The 27719-nt window shown below is 40.8% G+C and overlaps 1 protein-coding gene across 6 annotated transcripts in view; it reads left to right on the top strand.

The window, feature by feature from the left end:
• abca7 (ATP-binding cassette, sub-family A (ABC1), member 7) overlaps positions 1-27719 on the top strand; it is a 33842-nt gene that overhangs the window by 510 nt on the left and 5613 nt on the right. For 4 of the 6 annotated variants that reach the window (XR_006825009.1, XR_006825012.1, XR_006825013.1 and 1 more), the window contains exons 2-47: positions 661-759; positions 872-965; positions 1709-1850; positions 2872-2984; positions 4466-4584; positions 4773-4970; positions 5128-5220; positions 5669-5906; positions 6290-6429; positions 7060-7176; positions 7280-7477; positions 8596-8801; positions 9045-9221; positions 9883-10105; positions 10353-10574; positions 10861-11065; positions 11548-11661; positions 12253-12424; positions 12870-13001; positions 13327-13466; positions 13628-13765; positions 14142-14383; positions 14522-14579; positions 14723-14925; positions 16933-17050; positions 17167-17190; positions 17624-17769; positions 18010-18134; positions 18350-18457; positions 18952-19144; positions 19426-19520; positions 20432-20464; positions 20549-20654; positions 20748-20822; positions 21053-21222; positions 21643-21820; positions 22327-22442; positions 22897-23041; positions 24161-24284; positions 24595-24724; positions 25112-25238; positions 25573-25635; positions 26196-26302; positions 26742-26883; positions 27019-27153; positions 27511-27614. Coding sequence is in view for 1 of the 6 variants with exons in the window: in XM_046048647.1 (XP_045904603.1) it covers positions 694-759; positions 872-965; positions 1709-1850; positions 2872-2984; positions 4466-4584; positions 4773-4970; positions 5128-5220; positions 5669-5906; positions 6290-6429; positions 7060-7176; positions 7280-7477; positions 8596-8801; positions 9045-9221; positions 9883-10105; positions 10353-10574; positions 10861-11065; positions 11548-11661; positions 12253-12424; positions 12870-13001; positions 13327-13466; positions 13628-13765; positions 14142-14383; positions 14522-14579; positions 14723-14925; positions 16933-17050; positions 17167-17190; positions 17624-17769; positions 18010-18134; positions 18350-18457; positions 18952-19144; positions 19426-19520; positions 20432-20464; positions 20549-20654; positions 20748-20822; positions 21053-21222; positions 21643-21820; positions 22327-22442; positions 22897-23041; positions 24161-24284; positions 24595-24724; positions 25112-25238; positions 25573-25635; positions 26196-26302; positions 26742-26883; positions 27019-27153; positions 27511-27614 (6314 nt within the window). In the remaining 5 variants the exon portion in view is untranslated. Of the gene's footprint in view, positions 1-660; positions 760-871; positions 966-1708; positions 1866-2871; positions 2985-4465; positions 4585-4772; positions 4971-5127; positions 5221-5668; positions 5907-6289; positions 6430-7059; positions 7177-7279; positions 7478-8595; positions 8802-9044; positions 9222-9882; positions 10106-10352; positions 10575-10860; positions 11066-11547; positions 11662-12252; positions 12425-12869; positions 13002-13326; positions 13467-13627; positions 13766-14141; positions 14384-14521; positions 14580-14722; positions 14926-16932; positions 17051-17166; positions 17191-17623; positions 17770-18009; positions 18135-18349; positions 18458-18951; positions 19145-19425; positions 19521-20431; positions 20465-20548; positions 20655-20747; positions 20823-21052; positions 21223-21642; positions 21821-22326; positions 22443-22896; positions 23042-24160; positions 24285-24594; positions 24725-25111; positions 25239-25572; positions 25636-26195; positions 26303-26741; positions 26884-27018; positions 27154-27510; positions 27615-27719 lie in introns of those variants that run through there. The other 2 variants (XR_006825010.1, XR_006825011.1) reach the window with 2 other exon arrangements.

Here is a 27719-nt window from a genome sequence, read left to right as displayed (position 1 = left end):
ACATTTACATTAACTTGCCACATTAAGTGACAAATTTATCACATTTCAATAATTGTTTTCCTGTCGGGGGGCCTCCATAAGAGGTATAAATTTAAGGAAATTACATGGTCAAAAGAGAAAAGAAGAAAATACAGTGGTTATACAACCGATATGCTTTATCTCTACTGACATCTGCAAAGTCTTGAAATGTAAACAGATGAATGCAACAACAAAAAATAGTTTGACCTTGAGGTTACACAGATTTGCAAAGGAACTTAGCCAGGCCATTACCTTCTAACCTGGCACAAATCGTGAGCCAGATCTTCAGATTATTTACCACAAGCACACACACAAGAGGAGACTATATGCAGGAGGCATTCACAGAGCAAAAGTGAAGTCTCTGAGTAAAACAGGTAAGCTGTTAGGATCAGGAGGATTTCGGGATAAAGCAGGGGATTGTCCATCTTGAGCAGATCACAGCAGGCGCACAAGACAACCTTCACTCACAATTAATATACAACCAGCCTGAGCACGAAATATAAAAGTTAAAATAAAAGGAGTGCTGCTGAGGATTAAGCTCCACTGTCCCCAGCTGTAATTAAAGTGGGGACACCGCAACTTGACAACTAGAACACCCTGTTGAACTTTTGTCTTTTCTCACCAGCATATTGTGTTTTCTAGCTTTGCGTCATGGCCAGGTAGCTGTTGGGAGCGATGGGGTATTTCAGGCCGCTCTTCCTCCTGCTCTGGAAGAACATCACATATCGCAGGAGGAACAAGGTAGTCACATTTTCTCTTCACAGAAAAATGTAATATAAGACACAGCCGGGACATCAAATGGGCAAATTATTTGATGCACATGTAACAGCTCCCATATTCTCCTTTTATACAGATCCAGCTCATCATCGAGCTCCTCTGGCCGCTTTTCCTCTTCGTCATCCTCATCTCTGTTCGTCATTCACACCCTCCGTACAAGCAGAGCCAATGTGAGTGATATCTTTTCAGACACGCACCCTTACAGGTCAGAAGAAAGGCTTTGTGCCAACCAGCTAAAGAGGATTAACTCACTGAGGGTGATTCTTGTGGGACGCACGCACATTTGTTTTTTTCTAACCTGCTGTGTTCTTGACCTTCTTGGAGAAGTACTGCGTTAGCAAAGGTGACTAACATGACATGGTAACATAATAAAACACATCATGGCAAGAGACAGCACAACGTAGGCCAGTTGGTCAGTGCCTTGTACAGTAGCTTCTGGGCTACATAATGCTATATCTTGCTAAGAAATTGTAACCTCTCCAAAGACAGTAGCGAACTGGGAAAGGAATGTTGACGCTTTATATAAAGAATTGCTTTTTTGTGAATTGGTTGTATTCCAAGTAATGTGGTGGACACTAAGCATTCAGAAGTTGTGTAACACCTGGTGAGTCAGTTTTGCTGCGTGAGCCTGAAAACTTCCCAGACATTTCTTACCTGAGAGCTTTATTTTATCTTCTTTACATCAGTATTGTATGTTAAGGAACCTCAGATCAGGCTGAGGATAATAACATTGTAATTTAATATCAGTGGTACAAAAAACAGCTTTTGTTCAAATAACAGCAGTTTGGGATTATGGTCCAAGTCTGCTGCCTGTAGATTGTATTTCAGGTCACTACCACAGTATTTTCATTGTTTCGTACCTTGGACTAATCTCCTGGTACTGAACTGTACTTTTCTTTTCTATTTCTTGTAGGTCACTTTCCAAACAAAGCCTTGCCATCAGCAGGCACCTTGCCCTGGATTCAGGGCATTATCTGCAACATCAACAACCCCTGCTTCCACAGTTCGACACCAGGGGAGACACGGGGCCAAGTTGGCAACTTTGACAACTCCATGTAGGTAGACTGGAGGTAAAAGCATGGGCAGCTGTCTGGAGTGGTGGTTTACCATCATTGCTTGCAGGATAAAGTAGCCCAGAAGATAAACTTGTAATAAGGGGTTCATTCAGCTGTGATTAAAGACCCACTCCAGTGAACTATTGTTTGCTAACTAACAGACGAGACAAATAATACATATCCTTTGAGTAAGATGGTATAATTTTTCAGTGGAGGAAGTCACTACCTGGAAAAATCATACCTGTGCTCTAGCATGTTTTAGCTTAGTAGCAGCACACTAACACATCCTTTATGTAAATGGAAAATGGCTGTATTTATATAACATTTCTATCCAATTTACAATTTGCTTCTCATTCACTCACTCACACCAATGGCAGCAATCTACCATGCTAGGTGCTAGCCAACCATTGACAGGAATTTAAGGTTCAGTGTCTTGCCCAAGTACCCTTCGACATGTAGACAAGAGGAATTGTGGATCAAACTGCCAACCCTGTGATCAGTGGATGAACTGCGTATATGTTACATATTGCGTGGTGACAGAAATTGACAACGGAGACTGTCTTTGGTGCTTTCTGTTGCTTCTGTGAAACTCCCACATCTGCTCAACAGAAACATCTGTTTCCTGCAAGAAACTGAAGAAATTTACATTTCTTCAGTTAGCCAAGGTGGACTCTGGGTCAGCTGGGCACGGTGCTTAATTTGTAAATCAGGAGGTCCTGGAACACAGAGAGGGCCCCAAGGTTGTACTACACAGTCCATACTCTAACTTGCAATATCAGGCATGTGAGGTGGGCACGCTTACGAGGAGCGTCTGTCACTAGCGCGTCTCTTAATCCACAGTGGCTGGAGCACATTGGACAACTACTAGGTGCTAACTGTTAAAACTAAACAAAACTGGCATCACAAAAAAAATCATTCATTTGGTTGGTCAACTAAAAAGTCTGTTACACCACTGTCAAATGTAACCTAACTGCATGTGTCTGTCCCAGTAAAAACTCCTCTTATTGTCCTCCTCCTGCAGACTGTCTCGTCTCTTCGTGGACGCCCAGACTGTTCTGTCCTATAGTGGAAACCGGAGCTTCTCTGGCTTTCAGGACCTGATGGACAGTGTCCAAAGGCTGGGAGAGAGACTAAGTACTACAGCTTGTTTGAATCTGCTCTACAGACCTGAGGGGATACCTTGACATTCTGACACAGTGACACTTTCTCCCAGCACCTTATTCAGATGACAAATAGTTGTTAGAATTTGTCATTACAAACCCTGGGTGTGAAATACCAGCTAGAAAGTTAATTTGATTTTATTGTACTACCAGTAGTGATCTTATAATCCAGGAATCAGAATAAATTATTTATATTGGGAAACCCAATAGAGCTTTGGCTTCTGTCAGTAAAGTTGTAGTGCAGTATAAATAAGGCCTTCCTGTGGTAAAGTACAGAAAGACAACATGACCACAATGTATGAAGTACTGAATACAACATAAGGAACTCTTTGCTTCAAATGTCAAGAAGCCAATGAAAATGATTGCTAAGCAAATGTTGATTTTTTGAATAATTTATACAACCATCTTTCTTTATTAAATAAAAAACAAACATACTTTCAAAGAAAGAGATGAAAGTGATAGCAGTCCCTGGCATCAAATACAATAAAAGCATTGAATTAATTAATTTGTTTGAGCCAGCACTCTTCCCAGACTTTTCTGAGCAGGACTGACATGTTACAGTAGCAGCCAGTAGCTGATATGTACTATACGATTGGCTTTAAACGGGTGTCAAGTGACCGCCTGAATGTGGCCATTTACTGCTTTTGTGAGAGCAGCACAGAGTGGCTGTTTTGCCTCTGCTTGCTGTGGGCAGATTAATTTACATGACTACCCCAGAAAAGCAATTAGATGAATGAAAGCAGTGAGGTTTTTAGTGCAACAAAATCCAATTTAAATGGCCTAACAGACTCCTGAAATCCTGACCCATACTGTAAAAGACGTATTATAAAGTGGGGGTTTGTAACCTCAAAACTGTCCTTTTGTATATGTAGGCAAATTGCTGTTTCTTAGTGGTACAGCTTTTCAGGAGGAAGAAACAATTTAAATAGCTGGTCAACTTTAGAGCTGGGTGAAACTGCAAGTTTTTCTTTCTACACAGGTTTTCAGCCAGGTCAACTGAGAATCCCCAAAGATAAAAGGGGAGGACATGTTATGAAGCCTAAGACTGTAATGGGAAAAATACAGTTATTTAGGACAGCAACATACAAGCCCCAAGCACTTTTGGTAAGCTAGTGAACTAGTCCAATAGTCATGGTCAAGAATGATCAATAAAGAATTGATATTTCTGCCACTAGAGCAGAGTTTCTCTGCATCATAATTTTATGAGCTTTATCTCATTACTAGAATCAGAATGGGCAGGTTTTCCAAATGATGGTTACCTATTTAAGTAACCTGTGAAATTTGTGCCCACTACTAACACTGTGAAGAAGTTTTGTTAAAAGTGGGTCCTCGTTTGGTTTGTCTTGTGCACTTGCATGAGGTTGTTGTGGTTATTCTATTCTGGTGTGGATTTGAAATACAGTGTAAATTATTTGTTGTGCAGGGTGGTACTAAATCTTTGTGTTTGTGCTGTAGATCTCCCGGTTGAAGAATACCTAAGAGCCAATGAGACGTTCTCCACCTTCCTCCTGACCAATAGCAGCCTTTCGCCTGTGATTGTAGATCAGTTGCTGAAGGCTCGTCTCAATTTACAGGTGAAGTATTGGCTGTAAATTCTCAGAAAAACAAACATTTAAAAGATGAATAAAAATTAATGAATAAAAAATAAGTAGCACAGGTATCAACACATGATAATAACAAGTGAGATGTTTTATTTATTATTTGTTTCACAGCCGAACACTGTTCTAAAGTTAGCGTGGGGCATCAATTTTGTCCCATCCAGGTTTCTGTGGCTGGAGCTCAGATGCAGCTGAAGGACTTGGTGTGTAATGCAAGCATGCTGGGGCAGTTTCTGAAGGTGGACGGAGGAGAAGCAGCCATGAATGATCTTCAAACTCAGCTGTGTAACCAGCCAGCTGACATCCTGCAGGAGGCCGAACGCCTTTTCCTCTCTCAGCTTGACTTTACCAAATTATTCACGGTAGGATTGAGTGGACAGAGAAACCTGCAGAAATACACTCATCAGTGCTACATTCATTAAATTCGAATACAGTTTTCTGTGATGCTGAGTTGCTTGTATATCTGATGACCTACAGTAAGTACCATCAGTGAACCTGTGTGTCTGTCCCTCCGGTCAGAGAGAACGTCTGATGACTAACGCTGGAGACCTCAGGGTCATCAGTCAGGCTGTCACCTCAGTTTCCCAGGAGCTGGCTGTCCTCATTGATGATGTAAGAACACACCTGTTTTTTCTGTCTGTTCAAAAGACACCCTGTAGATTGCATAGAACATTTTTGGAGGTTCTGCACATTTGCATTTATTATAATAAGTAAACAAATCTGACCATAAAATACTTCGATGGACTGGCGACCTGTCCAGGGTGTACCCTGCCTTTCGCCCAATGACAGCTGGGATAGGCTCCAGCCCCCCGCGACCCTGTACACAGGATAAGCGGTTGACGATGGATGGATGGATGGATGGATGGATGGACCTTAAAATAGTGGCTGCTAGTTGAACTTTAAGCTTTTACTTTCATCATGGTTATATGTTATGCGTTTTGTCGCTTATTTTTTGATTGACTAACATTGACCAGATTTTCCATGCCTGCATTTCTACCCTCTTTTTGTGTTTCCCTTCTCTTCCTCCAAACCTTTCACTCTCACTTCTGTCTTCCTTCAGTTCTCGTCTCTCTCCAGCTTTGCGGAGATGAGCGCAGCTCTTCGTCTTCTGTCTCCCGAGAATCGCTCGGCGCTGCCCAGAGAGAGTTTTCGCGCTTTTTCACGGATCATGTGCGGTCACCCTGAGGTTGGTGGTGAGCGCATCCCATCGCTCAACTGGTATGAAGACAATGACATCAAGTCCTTCTTAGGAAAAAATGGCACTGAAGACACAAACCTGGAACGTGACAACATCACTAGTAAGAGGCTTTGGACGTCCGTGTGTGTGTGTGTGTGTGTGTGTGTGTGAAATTAGTTTGTTTTCATCCAGGACAGATGAAACGTGTACTGATCGATGAGTGAATGACTTCCTGTGTGACAGCTTAACTTCATTATTTGCTTTAAAACACTGAAACCTAGCATGTGCTCCTGTTTTCAGTTGATTTACTCGTTACAAGTGATCATAAATAAGCAGAAAACCGAATTTCTCATTATCTAATACTTTAACAACACCAAAAATCACCATAACATGACTGAGCATCAAGTTCTAACTGAGTGTTCTGTGTGTGCACATTTAACCAGGTGTTTTTGTCTAACATTTGTTAACACTAACATGTGTTTGTCTAACGTTTCCTCCACGCAGCTCCATTTTGTAAGAGTTTGATCCAAGGTCTGGAGTCCAATCCTCTGTCTCGCATTGTGTGGCGAGGAATAAAACCTCTGTTTATTGGAAAGCTGCTGTACACACCAGACACTCCTGCAGTGCAACAAGTCATGAAGGAGGTACAGAGAGTCTAACCTGAGTGTCTGTCCAAGAGTTGTCACCTGAGCTGCTATTTAAAGTGAACATGTAATCAAAGTTCACTTTTTTTCATTAAGGACAAGTTATCATCAATATCTTTTTAAGAAGGATTATTAAGAACATAACTAATGGGTTTATGTCAGATGTCACTAACAAGTCCTCCTGTTGTTTGCTGAAAATTGTAATATACTTAGCTTTGACAGAAACTACTAAAGTGGAAGACATGTTTCTGTGCTGTCACTTTATGTAATCAAACCATGCATTTACATTACCATTTAAGCATTTCTTTCCGGAAACCAATGAGTATCACTACTTGCAGGTCAGCATCTTAGTTAATGATTTATAAGGCCTCACAATTTTAGTGCGCATTGGTAGTACGCAGTTTAGAGTGTAACTGAGCGACAAAATGCATTGTGTCAAACTGTAATTTTAAGAAAATTTAAAATGTTCTTCTGGGATGTCCTGGTGGCTCTGCTGGAGAATTCAGACACCATGTAACTGCAATGTCGTAGAACCAGTTGTTTTAAATCTTTAATGATTTTTGGATTGAAAGCGTATTCTGCAGTTGTACTTGTTGTAAGATGACTAACTACAAGTTGTGTCTGCTGAAGGTGAACAAGACGTTCGAGGACCTGCTGATCCTTCAGGAGCTGAATGAAGCCTGGATGGAAGTGGGACCACAAATCAAGAATTACATGGAGAGCAGTGTGGAGATTCAGCTGCTGCAGGTCTGATTCACCAGCTGCTGTCTCTCTACTGGAGGGATGAGTGTGTAATGATGCATTTGGTGCTGAAAATCCTTTTTTTTTTCCGTGTCTGTGTGTGTGACAGGATTTGTTGAGGCGGCCAGAGGTCGCAGTACTGGTCAACCTGCGTCTGGAGAACACGTCCTGGACGGCCTCACGGATTGCTCGCTTTCTGTCCACACCCTCCCCAGGCGTCCCAAGGAAGCCGGGAGCGCCACCTACTTGGTTGGACGTCTACAACGACCTCGACCACACCATCACCATTCTTGCACAAGTCACTGAGGTTCTCATTCTTTGATATTCTTATTTTCTCTTCATGCAACTCTCAGAAATTCCAACTTTGTACTGAGAATAAGAACAGACGAGAGATAAGAACAATCCTGTTTGGTTGAATTTGGAGTAGGAAAGTACACAAAGTTTTCAAGAAACAGAGGTGGGATGATTTTCTATTATTGCTGTTTCATCCTAACAAACTGCAGTATGCTGACCAGAGAGCTACTGTGGCTAAATATCATTGTTTTTTTTTTTTTGTTTTTTTTTTTAAACTGGGTCATAATTATTTTGCTCTTTTTGTATTTTCGAAAATTGGTTAGATGGAAAAATAGTAAAGTAGTAAAAAGTGAAGCCCTAAACCAAAATCAGTTTCATTTTAATCCATGTACCTTCGACTCAATCAATTTCCTTTTTTGAAACGAGAATTCGAAAATGGAAAAACTAGGCTTTTTAAAAACATGTCTTGTCACTCAATTATGAAAAAAGATGGATATCAAAGCATTTTCTGGCATGTAACAGAATTTATAGAAAAAGGCTCAAAACTCAACATTGACAGTTTAGTAATAGGTAGGCTGTGTCCAGTCGATAAAAAAGGACAGAATGGCCCTCACAGAATACATGCAAGACAATAGTGGTCTGCATACACTATCCAGGGTAATGTCCCGAATGTTTTATCAAACCTAATAGCCTATCCACATCAACCCTGTCTCATAGAAATTACATTTGTTTATTACTAAATTGTTTTCATAATAACATTGTGATAACAAATGCAGTCGCTGCCTGGATGATGTTCAGAGACAACATTTCTTTGGGTGAATGAAACACTGCATTTATGTACCGCGCTGGAGTCGCAGGGAGGTTCTCTGTATTTGCTTCTGTGCCAGTCACAATTATGTTATGCTGTAGATTGCAGGAACACACTGTACACCGCTTCAGGCTGTACTGTGTGCTGCATTCAGGCAGTCTTTTCAAGGGAAACGTACAAAAAGCTTAGTTTTTCATTTTCTGGTTTTTGTTGCAGAATAATTAAGATGAAAGTACATGGACTCATTTTGTTATAGTATAACTAAATCTTAACTTCAGATTCTCTTTCGTGTTATTTATCATTCATATCTACATCCTCTGCAGTGTTTTTCTCTGAACAAGTTGGAGGGATTGGAGACAGAGGGTGAGATGATTGATAGGGCTTTGGAGCTACTAGAGGACAGGCAGTTTTGGGCGGGCGTGGTTTTCTTGCTGCCCAACTCCTCCACCCTCGACCTGCCGCCCCATGTCATTTACAAAATCCGAATGGACATTGATGATGTGACCCGGACCAACAAGATTAAGGACAGGTACTGAGGAAGCACCAAAAATATCTTTCTTCTATCCTGCCATTCTTTTATTAGCATCAATTATCTTTTAATTGGAATTGCAAGTAAATAGCTTTGGTTTTGTGTGAATATACTTTTTCCTGAACACCCTACTCCATTGCTCCATCTAATCCAAGATAATCAAGATTTTTTTTGACTTTCTCTAGCACTTGGATTTAAAAAACAAAAAACAACAACATTGTTTTGGTGGGTTTTTTTCTTCAGGTTTTGGGATCCTGGTCCAGCAGCCGACCCATTTAATGACATGCGCTACATTTGGGGCGGCTTCGTGTACATCCAGGACCTAGTGGAGAGAGCTGTGAGCCGCATCCTGACCGGAGTTCAACAAACAACCGGCATCTACATCCAGCAGATGCCCTACCCCTGCTATGTGGATGATGTGTGAGTCATATGTTGTTTTAGATTGGTGTTTTTAAAAACTGCGCACACAGTTCCACGTGTTTATGAAACAGACCAGTACAGCCATAATCTGCTACTGGCAGCTTGTCTGGTGTAGAGGCTGAGGTTCTTTCAGGAACTATGTGGGTCACGGGATTCCTTTGGGATTCCCACGAGATAGGAGTCAGTTGGGAAGTGGGAATCATAGATGAGTTTTTATATATAAATATGCAGTTCTAATATGAATAAACGGACAGGAGTCATTCTTTCGGGATTGGGACAGGACAAGAATATTTTTGTGGGATTGGACAGGAGTTAAAATCCACCCCCTTGTTACTCTCTAGTGTGGAGCAGCTTGACAGTTCAGTGCCTTGCTCAAGGACAGTAGTAGCTGTGAAAAGAAGAGAGTTACTCTATGGCAGACCTCATTTTGTCTTTTGATTTGAATTTGTAGGCCAATTGTTTGTGTATGGAATAATATCAGTAATCAAGGAGTCTCGATCAATGTTATGAGTTTACTAAAACTAAATTCATAGAACATGTCTGAATTGTCTGAAGTATTCATATTTTAAATAAACTTTTGACAGCTTTCTGCTTTAGGATATTACTACATCCTTGTTTTGCATAAGCACATGATTTTCAATTCAGATTACCTTTACAACAGTTTCCTTCGAGTGCTGAACCGCTCTCTGCCACTCTTCATGACACTGGCGTGGATCTACTCGGTGGCCATGATCATCAAAGGCGTGGTGTACGAGAAGGAGGCGAGGTTGAAAGAAACCATGAGGATTATGGGTCTGGGAACAGAAACGTTGTGGTTCAGCTGGTTCATCAGCAGCATCGTTCCTTTCCTGGTTTCTGCAGCGCTCCTTATTGCTCTGCTAAAGGCAAGATGACCACTCACTCTACACAAAATATATTTTAGAAAAAATACACACTAAAATATAAAATACCTGGATGGACATGATCAGGAAAGAAAATGTAGCTGTAAATAAAAAATGTAGTAGTCTGTATCTTATAAGAGGATTGCTTCTTGTGCTATTACAGCTGAAGGTAAAGCTTTTCTTTATCTGGAACTCTATCTCCTGTAGTCACTGTTTAACCTCCCTATTTTTCCCTTTGTCTTTTTTCCAGTGGGGGGACATTCTGCCGTACAGCAACCCGTCTGTTGTATTTTTCTTCCTGACGGCGTTTGCCACCGCCACCATCATGCAGTGCTTCCTCATCAGCACCTTCTTCTCCAAAGCAAACCTTGCTGCTGCATGTGGGGGGCTTATATACTTTGGCCTTTACCTGCCCTACGTACTGTGTGTAGCCTGGAGAGACCGCCTCAACACCACCCACCGAGTGCTCGCTGTGAGTAAAATAATTATGGATACAATCAAAAAGTTTGGCATACAGTTCTAGAAAAATTAGGTCCAGTTGTAAAAAAGTAAGTGATTGAACATTCACACATTTCAGCATTTGTAAGAAGAATAAATGCACAGACTGAATCAGAAAATGTACCATGAAATTAAATGTATGTAATTAAGTATTTTAATGTAAAGCTTCTATATATCCAAACATTCTTTCTTACTTGTCAATATCGCTGCATTTGGTTAAATGTGTCAAGATTAAAAATTGTTTGGTCCTACTTCCTCAGAGTTTCCTGTCCCCTGTGGCCTTTGGCTTCGGCTGTGAGTATTTCTCTCAGTATGAAGAGCAAGGAGTGGGCATCCAGTGGTACAATCTCCGTTCCAGCCCTGTGGAAGGAGATTCATACAGTTTCACTACCTCTATAGGCATGCTTTATGCGGATGCCTTCATCTACGCCATCTTAGCCTGGTACATCGAAGCAGTCTTTCCTGGTATGACGATTGGAAATTTATCTTAGCTATGAATATTGGAAGTATGCTGTGTATTTTATATTGACTTAGGGAATAAGGGTTTATAGCTGCTGTGAATATGAACACATATTATAATACATATACTATTTTAGATAGATAATGATTTAATTTAGAAAAAGAAAAGCCAAGTCAAGTTTGATTGCTGCATCTTGAAGCTGTTGTTATGTTGTCAGATCAAGGTCAAGGTCAAATTGAAACTTAATAGTGATAGTGATAGACTTTTTTTCTTAAATATTTGAGTTTCCTCAGTTTGCTGCCGTTGTTCTGAGTATGTTCCCCTTATAGATGATTTTTTTGTTTTGTTATTGTTTGGCGTAACACTGTTCTAATTTTAGTAACATGATATGAGTGCTTTGCTGAAAGCAGATGTACAGAGGAATGCAGTGTGGTCAATGAAATACTGGTTAAACTGGTAAACTGCCGTTTGTGTGTTTTTATATCAGGTGAATATGGGATCCCCAGGCCCTGGTACTTCATCTTCCAGATCAACTACTGGGGTGGAATTCCCCTGGAGGCAGGCATGCCTATCCCCCCCGCACCTACTGAACAGGATGAAGGTACAAGACTGTGGAAGCTGCTGTACATCAGCTCTTATGAGTTAACATATTTTTTATTACACGTTTTTTTTACTGTCACAGGTCATCAAAAGGTACAATCATAGCTACAGTTTACAAGCAAGCATCAGTTTGTAAATAGAAGTCACATCACTGATAAGCAGCGTGTCTGTTTTTCTGCCCAGTTACAGACTTTGGCTGCCATCTACGGTCTTCTCCTCTGGTCCTAATACCAGTTAAAAGACTACACTGGTAGTTTTGTATGTTTAAGCCAATTAAGCACAAATCAAGCTGATGAGCTGAGACAATAAACCCATTAACAACAAGGTTTAAGAGCACACAGAGACTAAAGCTAAGAATCAGTCCAGACTACACGTTCTGTTCACTAAGGAGCTGCATTCTCAGCATGTAAAAACATATTGTGACCGTTTGGCTGATGACTTCTGTTCACACGTACACTTTTATAATTGATTATAAATCACTGTGAAAGCAGAATTACCACAAGGTTACTAGCCATTTTAACTGCCTGACATTTAGATACGTATAAAGGTAAATTGTCCTTTTTAAATATATAAAATGCTCTTCTGTCATCAGATCACATTGAACCAGAACCCTCTGACCTGACCCTGGGTGTGAGCATCAGAGACCTGGTGAAAATCTACAAGAACGGCGCCAAACTGGCCGTCAATCACCTCAACCTGAAGTTCTATGAAGGGCAGATCACCTCTTTCCTTGGCCACAACGGAGCCGGAAAAACTACCACCATGTAAGGAGCAGACCTGCCGGGTGAAGGACTATCAGCACTAATGAGTTCTATTTGTACAAGGATTTAATGCAGAATGAATCACTTTGGTTGAGTTAAATTTTAGGAGATGAAGCCAGCAATCTTTTAGTGTTTGAGCGATATTAGACCAAAGCACAATAAAAAGGGAAGCAAAAAGAAAGGAAAAACGCTTTTCGCTCTGGTATCAGCTGACAAATTTCAATGTGTAATTCACAGAATGCCTTGGCAGGTATTATGTCTTAATTATGTGGTAATTTGCTGTTACTGTATTGTACTCACAGTCTTGATGTTGACTTTTTGTCAGGTGATTTAGGATACCTTAGACAATTAGGAAAACATCTGTAATGGGTATGAGTTCAGGAGCTAATTTAAAGTAGAAGGTGTACGTAAACAAAGTATTTGTTGTAATGAGCCTGATGTTTGTTAGATCTGTCCTTACTGGCCTGTTCCCACCCACCTCGGGCACTGTGTACATCAATGGATTGGACATCCGCCATGACATGAATATCATCCGGAGAACGCTGGGAGTTTGTCCACAACACAATGTCCTGTTTGATATGTAAGGCTTGTCTTTTCAACACAAAACGCTGGTAATAAGCTGTCATTGCAATTGTTTCTGGCTTACTCTGGTTAGGTTTGATGGGTTCAGAAGTTCCTGTTGTAGATTTCATACCACAAGCTTCTTTTGAGAGTCTTTTTTTGTGTAGTAGTAGTAGTAGTAGTAGTAGTAGTAGTAGTAGTAGTAGTAGTAGTAGTAGTAGTAGTAGAAGATGATCACTAGATTACAGTATCAGTACAGTAGGTTTGACTTTCACCAGAAAATACACAGATGTTGGTTAAGGAGTAGATTTTTATATCTTTTCTTGATGGCTTATCTCTCTCAGATTAACAGTGGAGGAGCATGTGTGGTTTTATGGGTGCCTGAAGGGTTTGTCTGAAGCAGAGGTGAAAGCTGAGCTAGACACTCTGTTGGACGACGTCGGCCTGCTGCACAAAAGACATGAACAGACTAAAAACCTCTCAGGTAAACTTGCCAGATTAACCTCTGTATTAAAAACATGATTTGACCCTCACTTTCATCAGTTTGTAAACATTACATTCTTTGTAAAGGGGTGGGTCAATTTTGTCCTAAAATATATACATATTTTTCTGTTCCAAAATGAAAACACTCTGTCTCTCTGTCAGGTGGCATGCAGAGGAAGCTGTCTGTGGCCATAGCGTTTGTTGGAGGCTCTAAGGTGGTTGTTCTGGATGAACCTACAGCCGGGGTTGATCCTTACTCCCGCAGAGGGATCTGGGATCTGCTGCTCAAATATCGCAAAGGTGCAGGAAAAGGGGTTCTGTGGAACTGTGGAACCACAAATTTATTGCTGTAAATGGAAAGGCAGGTCAGCCTGAACTGCCAAACCAACAATGCTGTTTTAGAGTGACAGCCTTGTAGCTTTATTTGTCTTTACTTGAAATGAAATATTGCATAATTACACAAGAGTGGGCTTAAGAAAATGCTGAAAAACTAGTGTAGTGTATAGTTACCCTCAACCTGGGTATGCTTTTCCTTTGGGAGACACTAGCTGTTATCTAGTGACTGGATCAAAAGAACCTCACCTAAACCTGATCCAAGAACTACATGAGACCTACAAAATATACAGACATGTAAAAGAAATAGTTAATATGCTTCTATGTTGTCTTTCTCCATCAGACCGGACGATCATCCTGTCCACCCACTACATGGACGAGGCGGAGCTGCTAGCTGACCGGATTGCCATCATCTCTCAGGGAAAGCTGTGCTGCTGTGGCTCACCGCTCTTCCTGAAATCCCACCTTGGATCTGGCTACTACCTCACTGTGGTGAAGCGGGACGGACTGGACACCAATACTCCCAGCAGCACGAGTATCTGCACCAGTACCAGCATCAGCACCAACAAGCTGCCTCCTCTCAAGGTCTGTATTTTTTTTTTTTTTTATCCAAAAAATGTTATGTGTGCATGCTTATGCTCATATATTTTTTACAATACTAATACTTCACATTCACGTTGTTATGCACCAACCAACACCCAACAACTCATCTATGTGTTTCAGGACAGCGAGTCATCCATGAGTGAAGACACCGGGCTGGGAAGTGAGGCGAGCAGCTCATGTGAGTGTTTAACTGCTGCTTGGCCTCTACAATAAGCTGAGGTGGTTCAGCGTTAGGTGCATTTACAATTTCTACAACCACCAATTTAGTGTTGATGATTAAAGCAGAAAGATCTTACTGCATGATCATTGTCTTCACGGCAGACCTGGCGGCGTTGCTCTCTCTGGCACAGCACCACATCCCGGGTGCAAGGCTGGTGGAGGAGTCACGGCGCGAGGCGGTGGTCAACCTGCCACAGATGGCTGCTAAGGACAGCAGCCTGGGCGTCTTCCTGTCTGAGCTGGATCAGAGGCTGACTGAGCTAGGCATCAGCAGCTACGGCCTATCAGACAGCACACTGGAGGAGGTGAAACATTTACTTTGTTTTGATGGATACAAAAATAAGTCACTTGATCCACATTTCAGAAACCTTCAAAGCCCTAAACTTGCAAGCCAGCGGTTAATTTCATAAACTTGTCACTTTGAGAGGTCCACAGCCATGCAGGTAACTAAACACACTTAAATAAGACATGTTGAAAACTTTGTTTTTACTGAAAGCAATTGTGAAACTATGAAAAGGGGAAATTACTTAACAAATTTAATGATGGTGATTACAAATCACAAAAACATGACAAACCATAAATAACAGTCAGACATAGGGTATTGTTAAAAATAAATAAATAAATAAAAAAAGAATTAGTAGAATAACAAGGAAGGTTTGTCTGCCCTTCTAGCAGTGAGAATAGTTATACAAACCCTGTGCAACAGAAACTTTTCTTGGACACTTCCTAGGTTATTTAGGCAACATATTCCCAGTTGCCTTAGCCTACTCTGTCACTACGGTTGGTCCAGAGGCATAAAGAGACAAAGTTGCATCATCTGCATTTGGCATGGCTGCATACAATACAATTTTGCCAAAGTATATTAACACAAACTATACAGTCATAATAAACAAAATAAACACTTCTCAGTAAGTGGACCAGTGCACCTTTTTTGTTTTTTTTGTTTTTTTCTTGCAGCAATGGCAGATCATGGAGCTCTCTACATGTACATATACTGAGAGATTTACCTGGATTGATCAGCAATGCATGAACTCGTTTGGCCAGGGCTGGAATGTAACAGACGTTCACTTATATGTAAAAGTCCCACACTCCAGCTTTAATTATGTAGGAAGCACAACACAGTAATTAATCAAGTCATATTGAGTCCAAGAAAAAGTAAAAAAGAGTAAATAGAAAATTAAACAATTAGCCCAACAGTTACTTAGAATGTTGTATTACATTACATTCATTTAGCTGACACTTAAATCCAAAGCTATTTACACTTGCCATACATGCATACATATATGCACACCTCAGGAGCAGCTAGGGGTTCAGCGTCTTGTTCAGGGACACATTGGTAGATGTGTCGCAGTGGGAATCAAACCATGGTCGCCCACAACAAAGGTGTGTCATGTCCACTGTCCCATCACCACCCCATATTAGCAACACATTAGCCTCAGACAGCTAGTAATAGTAGACAGCTTGGTAAGCAGTAAACCACAAAAATCACAGAAATGTTTTATACATATCAACAATTATAAAACAGCTATAATAAAAACAATACCTTTAGATAACGCTCCAATAAGGTACTTTGGGGATTAGATTAAAGATGATCAATATTTTGGTCACTTAACTGACAAAATGGTGGATGGTACAGTGTCAGTTAAACTGCTATTAAACTCAGCCAGTAACATTTGCTGCTAGCTAAAGAATGAACACCAACTGTAGGTGTCTTTTGTCCGACTTAAACTTGATATAAGGCACACAAAAACGCAGCCTGCATGTTCCTTAAGCTCTTTCCTACTATACTTAGCCAGTTTTATGTGTATTTTAGAGTGTGTAGAATCACCATCTCACATTAGTGAGGCATTAGTCATCCCACCAGCGTGATCTACAGGAGCTGAACCAGGTCGTATCAGGAGGGCTGGATATTTGTGGAGCAGCCATGGTCTTAATGGGTTTAATGTTAGCGTCAGATTACCCCTGATAGCAGACTTATGGCGTTGGATAAATTTACTCAGTATGAATAAGCCACTCACTCTCTGCCCCTCTGACCGCTGCCACCTGCTGTCTAATGCTTCAGCTGTGAGGGCCTGATTTCCAAGGTTGAAAGAATTGCCTGAGTTTGAACTTAAAGCTGCAGTAGGTGAGATTGTTCATAAAAAATATAGAGTATCATGTATCCATTGAGACCTTATAGATTTACCCAGTCATCAGAACTCAAATTCTCCACTTAAAGAAAGTGAATTGTTCTTTACACACTTTAGAGAGCAACTTTTGTGTTTGTAAGGAGGCGTTTAATCTTTTACAACAACCTTTCTGTTCATTTCCAGATCTTTTTACGAGTGGCAGAGGAAACCAACGTAGATGCTGAACCAGAGCAGCAGGCTGAATCTCCCCACAGGCGCCATCCATCAGCTGAGAGACAACACGCTGAAGAACCAGAGACAGGTGTGCACATTCACAGACACAAAGATTTGTGTCCATACCACACAGTGTTTTCCATGTACAGTCCATCTGCTATTTCATCTTCCAACTGTGACTGTTTGTTTTCATAATGCTGCCAGGAAGGAAAAGGCTCCGTAAGCAAGGTACCTTCAGATTATTCCTCACTGAAAATCCTAATTAGATCGAAAAAGAAAGTGTCTTTCCCCCCAGATTTGATACACAGCATTTATTGAAGAGTTGACAAATAAGAGGAATTTAACTGAGTTTGGGTTCATTGAAAGCTTAGACCAAATTGTTTGTACTGAATTAGCTTGTTTTCATTATCTTTCAATTCCAAATTTTACACGCACTCAGTGTTTCTCCCAAGAACTCTGAAAAAACAGCAAGACCATGTAGAAGCTACATGACTGCCTTTAGATGTAGTCAGTTATTCATGTCATATCATTTGTCATGTTGTGTTTCTACTCTTAGAACTCTGTGGCTCTGATCTGACAAGTGTCTCCATCCTATAAAAGGTGGACAGCACCGACAGGAGTCTATGTATTTTTCAGCCTAGTGTGTTTTTCCTGCTTGCAGAACCTCAGGAGACAGACCCGCTGAGCGGAGATGGCCGAGGTGGGATCCCCCTGACCGGCTGGTGGCTGACCTGGCAGCAGCTGAGGGCCCTCTTCACCAAACGCTGGCTTTATGCTCGAAGGAGCCGCAGGGGCTTCTTCGCTCAGGTGATGAAAAACCTCAGCAGCAGCTGTTAGCTAGATTCACCATCCATCATCACAGGGTTTATGGCTTCCATAATGAACACAACCTCTGTACCTTCTTCATCAGTTAGTAAGAGATAGTCAACTACTTATTTTATGGTGTTTCTATGGGGAATTAGCTGTTAGTCACTAATGAGAATGAGACATTCTCTCTGTAAGTTTGTATTGAGAAGTATTTCATCTGAAGGTTTATTTGTGCTTCAGATTGTCCTGCCTGCTGTGTTCGTGCTTGTCGCTCTGCTCTTCAGCCTCATCGTGCCTCCATTTGGGAAGTATCCCGCCCTGCAGCTTCAGCCCTGGATATACGGAGAACAGTACACCTTCTTCAGGTAGGCCTGCGACAAAGTATTCATCATTGCGTTAGTCAGCACAGAAAAGGTTTTAAATCAGTTTCTTCTGCAGTGAATTAGTTTGGTCCTTTTGGTCAGAGTTAACCAGCTACTAACTGAAGGTTTTATTCTGTGAAAAAACTGGTCGTTTTCTTCACTTGATGCTTGTAAATGTTATTTGACGAGCTTCTTCACCTCTGGTTTACTATTTACAGCAACGACGCACCTGGGAACCCGGCCATGGAGAACCTGCTGGAAGCTCTGTTGGACCCGCCAGGGTTTGGTACCAAGTGCATGGACAAAGAGGAAGAAGACAACAGAACGTAAGACGTAAATTATGAATACAATAATTTGTCTGTGCAGCATCAGAAGAACCAGGAACTGAAAGGAACTGTGATAAAGGTTCACATTCTGGTTCTGAGACATCAGGATCTTCAACATAGTGCAAAAAAAGAACTTATATAATTTACTACAATTGGGAGATAAAATAGGCTGTTTAATGATTAAAGACATGCATTATGAAAATGTTCATTATACTTTACTTACACAGGGATTACTGCTTAGGGTAAAAGTACAAAGTGTAGTCTTTTCATTGGGGGTGTTAAGTAATCTATGACCTCTACTGGCACTTGGGATATTGCAACATCAGTTTTAAGCTTTATCTCGAAACACAAATGTCTTTAGGCACCTCTGTATCCCTTTTTAATTTTTTTGTAGTAGTTTAATGCTCTTTATTTTATTAAAAAACATTCAGGAAACGTTTCAAAACTTAAACCACAAACCTTGATTCCACATTCCCTCCCTGTTCTCCCTGCAGGAGTCCTCAGTGTGAAGGCGCTCGGGGTGGCCTTTTCATGCGGCCACAGGTCTCCTACTCCACCTGGCAAATGTTCAGCAGAGGCAACTGGAGCCGAGATGGACCGTCTCCTGACTGTCAGTGTAGCACAGAGGACGTCCGCCGGATGCTCCCCGACTGCCCGCAGGGTGCTGGTGGACTGCCGCCTCCACAGGTCAGTGAGGACTGATTTATTTGCAAAATGCAGTGTTGAATGATCTAACGAATGATCTGCATCCGGTATAGACGACAGAGCTGAACCAGTGCTCTTTCATATGCTAAAATGAAATTATCTTGATTTCTGTTCATTTAAAATGGAAGTAAAAGTAATTGAGCTAAGGCTAATATTTTCTGGTACATTTTCATGAAATATTTGCTTGTGCATTGTATCATATGGTGATATATACATATGTCTACATCTGGCTCTTCAAATTTTTTTTATTTGTTATCTTTTAGATCAAGAGGCCAACTGGAGACGTCCTCCAAAATCTGACAAGTTATAACATCACTGATTACCTGGTAAAAACCTACTCTCAGATCCTCAAAAAAAGGTACTGCATTAAACAAAACACAATAACGTGCATTACTATTTGGTATTCCATTAAATTGTGTTAACTTTTACCTACTAGTTTAGAGTTTTTGGTTTTGATAAAGATTACTAAGGATTAGTGCTGTCACTGTAACTTACACTGTACATTTCCAGCTAAACTGAGTCTTGTTGACCCTTTTCTGTCTGCTCGCCTGCCATTCACCGGTTTCAGAGCTTTTGTGTGCATGCCGTGCGGCCAACAGCTGCATGCAAGTCGCGGTTCCTCACGAGTCTATTTCAAGTACTATTTAAAAACAATGTAATATTCTTTGTGTGGTTCATCAGTGATGATAAATGATTGCGGACAACTCGGCAAACAACTCGGTGAAGTTAAGGCTCCGTCTCTACAGCAAGTTCATCTTCTGCCACTACACACTTGCACACATACACGACATGCCTACACATGTGCACAGATGCCCCCTATCTTGGGGGTTAGGGTTACAATTTAGAATTTATTTACTCAATTTAAAAACATTTAATAAAAGTTTTATTCTTTTTACATGTTTATTTACAGCATTAAACGTTGAAATGTATATTGTAATAGGCTGTATATTGAGTTATTGGGAGAAAACCGGTAGTTCTATGTGAAATCAGACGTTGAGCACCCCCATATCGCCAAAATGGCATGATCCTCGTTTTGCTGCGAAGCTTCAACTGTGAGATTGAGAGTCGAATCAGGCTCCGCCCATCGAAGCATCGAGTCTTCAACTCTTCGGGGTCAGCCCTACTAAGGATAAAAGCAAAGGTCTAAGATACATTACCACTTTCACTTCCCATGGTGTTTGGAAATTCTGCTTTAAAAAATTGCCAGAGACCCAATTTTATATTAATATTTCTCACACATTCACTCTTTTCCCTCTGTGTCATTAACAGCCTAAAAACCAAGAAGTGGGTGAATGAATTCAGGTGAGCTGCTGGTCTAAAACATCATCTTCTATCATAAATTGTTGATTTCCAAAAATTATTCAAAGTTTAATTTCTGTGTTGCAGATACGGAGGCTTCTCCCTTGGGGGCCGTGCCACCCAGACTTTATCTCAGGTCTACCATGTCCAAGACTCGGTTGTGGCAATCAGGACTCGTTATCGAGTTCCACAGGTATAAATGAAGTTTCAGGTGTTTTTAACCGAAACAGCTGTTTTTTCTGAATGGTAGTTAATTTCTTTTCTGATGCTCTTTGATTCATCACAGAACAGTTCACTGGATCATCTGTTAAACAGACTGCCAGAATTTCTAAGAGGACTGAGCAGTCAAAACAATGTCAAGGTAAATGCGTCTTTTCCAACATTTTAACCCATTTACGACATATATTACTAGACACATATATACACACACACAAAAAACAATTATTAAGTGATTTGTTTTGTGTGTCTGGCTCCATATAGCTGTTTGTGGGATCTTTTTTCTGTCAACAACTTGCCAAGTGTGACTGTTCGTCCAAGCAGTTTCCAAATAGGTTTTATATTGAAAAATGTTTCTCTCTTTGCTGTACTCAGGTGTGGTACAATAACAAAGGATGGCATGCCATGGTGTCATTTGTCAACGTGATGAACAACGGCCTGCTGAGAGCGAGTCTGCCACCAGGTCCAGAGAGGAGAAAACACGGCATCACTGCCTACAACCATCCGCTCAACCTCACCAAGGAACAACTCACTGAAATGGCCATGTTAGTTCACTGCTGCTTTTTAGGTTGATGCTAGTAGATTTGGTTTCTTGTGCTTATTATATCCCCAAGAGGTAAATTCATTCTGTTTGGATTTTGATCCAACTTATACGTACATGAATTGAACCAATGGCTGCCTGGAAGGTAGAAAAATCTATACAGAGTTACTGTACATCAAAATGATGTCTTCATCAGCAGTAATGTGAAGCTTAAATGTTCAAAAACAAAACAAGAAAACAGTTTTTGTTTTTACAGAAACCACAGTGAACAAGTTACACAGAAAAGGAAAATGTTATAAATGAATATTAGAAATAAAAAAACAGGACAAATTGTGAGTTCTAAAATTCATAGGTCTGCTATGCATGTTTTGTACTGTATGTTTTTCTGTACCTGACTTGTGTTTTTCCCCTGCTTCTCTTTCAGGATGACCACATCTGTCGATGTTCTTGTCTCCATCTGTGTGATCTTTGCCATGTCCTTTGTGCCGGCCAGTTTCGTCCTTTTTCTGATTGAGGAGCGAGTCAGCAAAGCCAAACACCTTCAGTTTGTCAGTGGGGTCAAACCGATCCTCTACTGGCTGGCCAACTTCACCTGGGACATGGTCAGTACTCTATCAAGTGCCACACTAGAGAGATGTAGACGTTTTCACAATGTGACAACAATCTCAAATCGAAAGTGTACAAAATATTCGCTCACACACAAATATGTAAAATAATTTCTGATCATATTTGGTGGGATTTTTTTCATTAAAGGGAATTAGGTACAATTTATAGTGTTGCAGCAGAAGGGACGCCAACACTTGAACTGGAAAAGATGAGAATTGTAATTCCTACAGTTTGCCGGTTGAGGTTGACAATAGCCACAGTTTACGAGTTGCTTCTTCAACACAGCATGACCTTTCCACCTACATTATATTCATATCACTGTGAAAATAGTAGTTCTGGAAATGTAATCTAATATTACCTAATGTACTTTAAGATAATCTAATTGAAATTCCAGCTAACAATTTCCTGCCACACGTCAGGCTGAGTTGGTTTTCTATTACTTGCACCATCATCTTAGAAAGACTTAATGTTTTTCTAAAGTTTGGTGTTGTCATCTCGGCAGTTGAACTACATCGTCCCAGCCGCCATGGTGGTGCTGATCTTCATCTGTTTCCAGCAGCAGTCATACGTTTCAGAAACCAACCTGCCTGCTCTCGTCCTGCTGCTCCTGCTGTATGGGTACGTTAAGGCAGACTCCACTGACTTGCTGTCCATGGTGTTGCACATCGAAAGTCATTCATCATGAATATTGTAATCTAATTGTCTCGTTCATTCAACAAAGATAATTCTTACCAGTGTCTTGAACTTGATTGGGATTCATTTCACAGCCCAGGACTATCTTGTGTACTTGAGACATCATTAGCTTGAAACTTGATTTTGACCTTTCTTGCTTTATTCATCTTTTTGCTCCCTACCTAACCACAAAGGCAAATTCAATTGATCTAATCAGACACAGGACGATTTTTATTATGGAACTGAATAAACCCCAAGCCAAAAATAAAGGTTTAAAGGGCTTCCATATTACTTCAATTTACTGTTATGATGCACAAAAAAAGTCTCTATTTCCCCAGTTGGATCATGGTTTGCACCAAAAGTAATGTGTCTGCCTAGCTAACCTAATCATCCTTTTCAGGTGGTCCATCACCCCTCTGATGTACCCAGCATCCTTTGTGTTCAGCGTCCCCAGCACAGCCTATGTAGTTCTGACCTCCATCAACCTCTTCATCGGAATCAACGGCAGCATTGCCACTTTCGTCCTGGAGCTGTTTGTTGACGAGGTACAAACGGGACCAGTCTGCACAGGCAGCAGAAAGGAGGAGTCCTTAATTATTGGCTACATAATAATAAGACATGAGGCCCAGATATGCATAAACAGTAAACTACACAGCAGCTATACAATTACAATTATACATGACAGCAACACTGCCTTCATCAGTGAGAGCTTGAATTCAGTCACACTGAGCCCTTAACTTGAAAGGTTTGGGAAATTTACAGATTTATTGTGGAAGTAGTGAGGTGGGAAAGCCATGAAGTCCGTGTATGGTTCATTCTTTGATTATTTTGTTTCAAAACCAAATCGGAAAAACAAAGCAGCTGCATTTTGTTCTATCTATAACCAGTGTGGTATCCCTACTGGTTTTCAAACTAACTGGCTGCTCTACACGTGCGCCTGTTGTTTGCAACAGCTGTGGTCTGCGTCGGGAACCGGCGCACTGGACGGTCAGTGGTTGTTCCCTCTGGCTGGATGAAGTCCAATGCTCCTGATTTTACGCATAGCCTAATCCATGTGTTACTGCAGCTGGAGGCTCTCTGCAGCGCCACACAACTTTCTAAAATCATCCATCTCACAAATAAAATGAAGGTCAGGTCGAAACAGTATGGAGAGGCTTAACAAAAATTACTCAAACCTTTTAATCTGTGTATGATTCGTTAATATACAGCTCGCCGATTTTACTAATAACGGTTCATGTTTGCTGTGTACCATCGGATGTACTGACAACTATCACTGAATTCATTTCATACTAAAGAAATCTTAAAAACCAGGGGATGCTTAGGCAACTTCTGAGGCGTTCCTGTTCCTGTTCCAGTTGTTTAGTGACAAACTGAGCGGTGAGCCTCCTGTTTTTCTAACTAAAAACCCACCTTTGTTGATGTTCAATATCAAAATCAATATTTTTCCGTTTTGGTTTTAAAACAGAAATACCAAGACAACTTGTTTTGTTGTTTTTTTTCCAATTCGGTTTTGTAACGAAATAATCAAAGAACGAACCATTCCAGAAGTCTTGATATATTGAGGAGTAATCGCTGATTTATTCTGTGTAACACAACAAAAAGACACATTTTAATTTAGTGCTCCTTTACTAGCCCACAATTTCTTGGTGATTTGTTCTTTCCAGCATCTGAACGAGGTGAACAGGATCCTGAAGAAGGTGTTTCTCATCTTCCCTCACTTCTGCCTGGGACGAGGACTCATCGACATGGCCAAAAACCAGGCCATGGTGGACGCCTTCCAGAGACTGGGTACCTGTACAGTATATCCGCCTCTAAAAAGATATCTGCTAAAACTTATTTTACCCCAAGAACCTCTAAACTTCTCCACTTTTGCTGCTTGCTGCTCATTGTTGTGGTGAAGTGTATATATAATATACAGTTAATTGTGTAGTGTGTTGTTAGATGAGGGAGATACATGTTTACCAACCTATGTAGCATTATTGCATGCATACCTAAACACTTGAACTTCATGTTAGACTGCAGCAAACACACATAACCAAATGTATATCAAGAATATGTATGTAAAGAGTGTCTTTGCGTGTGGTTCCTCCTCCTCCAGGTACAAAGCAGACTCTAGACCCTCTTCAGTGGGACTTTGTAGGGAAGAACCTGTTTGCGATGGCAGCTGAAGGTGTTATTTTCTTTATCTTCACCATACTACTGCAGTATAAGTTCTTCATTCGCTTCAGGTAAATTTAAAACAACTCCCTCAGTTGACAGGAGACCCTCACTGTATTTTCTATTTTTCATCCCAGTAGTTCTATACCACACCTCAGATGATGATTATGATCATTGTATTGTTTTTGCACAGAAGCTGTAACGTGTGTGTGTGTGTGTGTGTGTGTGTGTGTGCATAAAAAAGTAAAACAATGTCCAAAATAATTTTACAGGTATTTTAATAAAATGCAGGCAGAGCTGCATATGCACCTAAATAAGATTAAAATAAATAAATATGTGAAACCAATTAATGTCTTCTGCGTAGACACATGAGACGGATAACTTTTATAGTTTCACTGCTCTACAGTAGAAAACCTAAATGATACAGGGTGATCTTCGTTTCATCTCTCTCCGTTAAGGCCGTGGTGGGTCAAGCCTGAGATGCCTCCTCTCGGTCCAGAGGATGAGGACATCGCCAGGGAGAGAGAGAGAGTCATAAGTGGCAAAGCCCAGTCAGACATCCTCACCATGATAGACCTGAGCAAGGTACAGCCGCCATACACACCTCAGAAGTCAAACTCAAACTGTTGTACACTCTTGGGGCTGAATGGCAGCAAATCTGAAATCAGTAAACATCCAGCTTTTATTGAAAAAATAACCCACACAAAACATTCAAACTACTTATATGAGTATTTTTGTTAGAATTACAGTCAGAACTGAAATCGGATGAGTAAATTGTCACAGCACCTTCTTACACCCACACATACACTTAGCACGTTCAATCACAGGCGAGCGCAGTCTTTGATAAACCTTTCGTTCTGATCCCACACTGACAGACTTCTTGCTATGACTGCATCATTGTGTACTGTTTGTTTTGCAGATTTATAAAGTGGGCAGGAAGCCGGCGGTGGATCGTCTCTGCCTCGGGATTCCCCGTGGCGAAGTGAGAGATTTACGCACTAAAAGCAGCACTCATTACATTAGAGAACAACAGAAAGATTTTGTCAGACTTGTCCTAATCAGCACTGTCTGTTTGTCTGCCATGTATATATCTGTAGATACAGTCATTATCAGAAATCATTGTTAATCATCTGTTTCATTGATGATTTGCTGTTTTCTCCATTTTGGATAATATCCCAGTCATTATTTTATCACTGCTGCTGCTGAAACTACTACTAGTGTTAGTATTGCCACTACAGCTCCTGTTAATGCTACTATTTATGTAGCTGTGAAAAATACTGTTTTTGCTGTTTCTAAAAACACTGCTTCTGCTAATATTGCTCCTGCAAGGCTACTTCTGCTAGAGCTGCTTCTACAGCTGCAACCACAATTACTGCTGCTACTACAGTGTTTTCTGCTGCTGCTATTGTAGAGTGAAAGAGATATATTATAGCTACGTTTTGACTAAATAACTTCTCAGGGGAATGGTCCCAGCTGCTGACTACAGCTGTTGCATGTATATATGCATTTGTAACTTGATGTTGTGGTATATGTGTCCTGCAGTGTTTTGGCTTACTGGGGGTGAACGGAGCAGGAAAGACCTCTACCTTTCGCATGCTGACCGGAGACACGTCCATCACCTATGGGGAGGCTTTCCTTAATCACCACAGGTACACACTTTCTCAACTTTTAAAAAGGCCTTGTTCTTCTAAGTGTCCCTTTGAGATTTTTGGGTGAGAATCTGTTCTGGGTATAAGAGGACAGGAATGTGGATGTGTGTGTGTTAAATATCACTTAGATCCCTAAGCTTTGAAATAAGCTACAAAAGCAGTAGTTGTCGTCATAGGCGAATTAGCGGTAGTAATCGAATCAATAGTAGTCAAAATTAGTAGCAGAAAGAGTACCAGTTTTAGAAGTAGTAGCCATAGTAGAAGAACCATTAATTGTAGTAGTAATAGTTGCAGATATAGTAATGGCAAAAGCAGTAGTACTAGTGGTAGTACTAGTCGAAGTAGATTTAGCAGTTGTTCAATAACAGTAGTATTAGCAGAAGTACTACTAATAGCAGCAGTATTAGTATTGGTAGTCATGTGTTTCTGTGTTTCTCAGTGTGCGGACAGAGATGGAACGAGTCCACCAGCTGATGGGTTACTGTCCACAGTTTGACGCCATCAGCGATTTGCTGACTGGTCGGGAACATCTGGAGCTGTACGCCCGCCTGCGGGGAGTACCAGAGGAGTCTGTCTCCAAGGTAACGCAAAGGGGCAGTTTTATGTCTGAAACTGATATTAAGTGATATCTGAATCAAATTGATGTGGAGTGACAGGTTTATTTAGCTGCACTGTGCAGGATTATAAAGTAATGTGCCTTCTCTGCTGTCCTGTAGGTGGCGCAATGGGGGGTGAAGAAGCTGGGACTGACCCAGTACGCCGAGCGGGAGGCTGGAGGCTACAGCGGAGGTAACAAGAGAAAACTCTCGACTGCCATCTCCCTCATCGGGGCTCCGCCTGTTATATTTCTGGTGAGAGTAGTGACAGTAACATTTACTGTCACCTAACATTTAACATTTCCCTTCACTGTAGAAAACAACGATCAGTACTAATCAGTATTAATATCTCTACATATTGCATATAACCAGCTTAGATCAAAAACAAACACTTAAGACATTACATATAAAACTTGACGGCACCCCTTCTCAAAATGTATATATAGACTGTCATTTAACTTTTTTTTCGCCCCTAGATCTGGTTAGTTAGTAACAGTAATATCTGTTTTAATTCTTGCCTACAGTGTGTCCAGTTATGTTGCTAGAATGTGCTAGTATTTCTGACTTACACATTTGTTTCCTTGACGCTTTGATTTCTTTCATTCTTGTTAGGATGAGCCGACCACTGGCATGGACCCAAAAGCCAAAAGATTTTTGTGGAACTGCATCCTCAGTGTCACGAAAGAGGGAAGAGCTGTAGTTCTCACGTCCCACAGGTAGGAGGAGATGTACACTAAATTATTGTTATATAATATATTATACGTTTAGTATTGTTAGTGTGTGTGTGTGTATATATATATATATATATATATATATATATA

This window comes from Micropterus dolomieu, linkage group LG05 (assembly GCF_021292245.1).
Source record: "Micropterus dolomieu isolate WLL.071019.BEF.003 ecotype Adirondacks linkage group LG05, ASM2129224v1, whole genome shotgun sequence".
Lineage (NCBI taxonomy): Eukaryota > Metazoa > Chordata > Actinopteri > Centrarchiformes > Centrarchidae > Micropterus > Micropterus dolomieu.
Note: the sequence above shows the minus strand (reverse complement) of the source record. Positions and strands in the feature narration are given on the sequence as shown.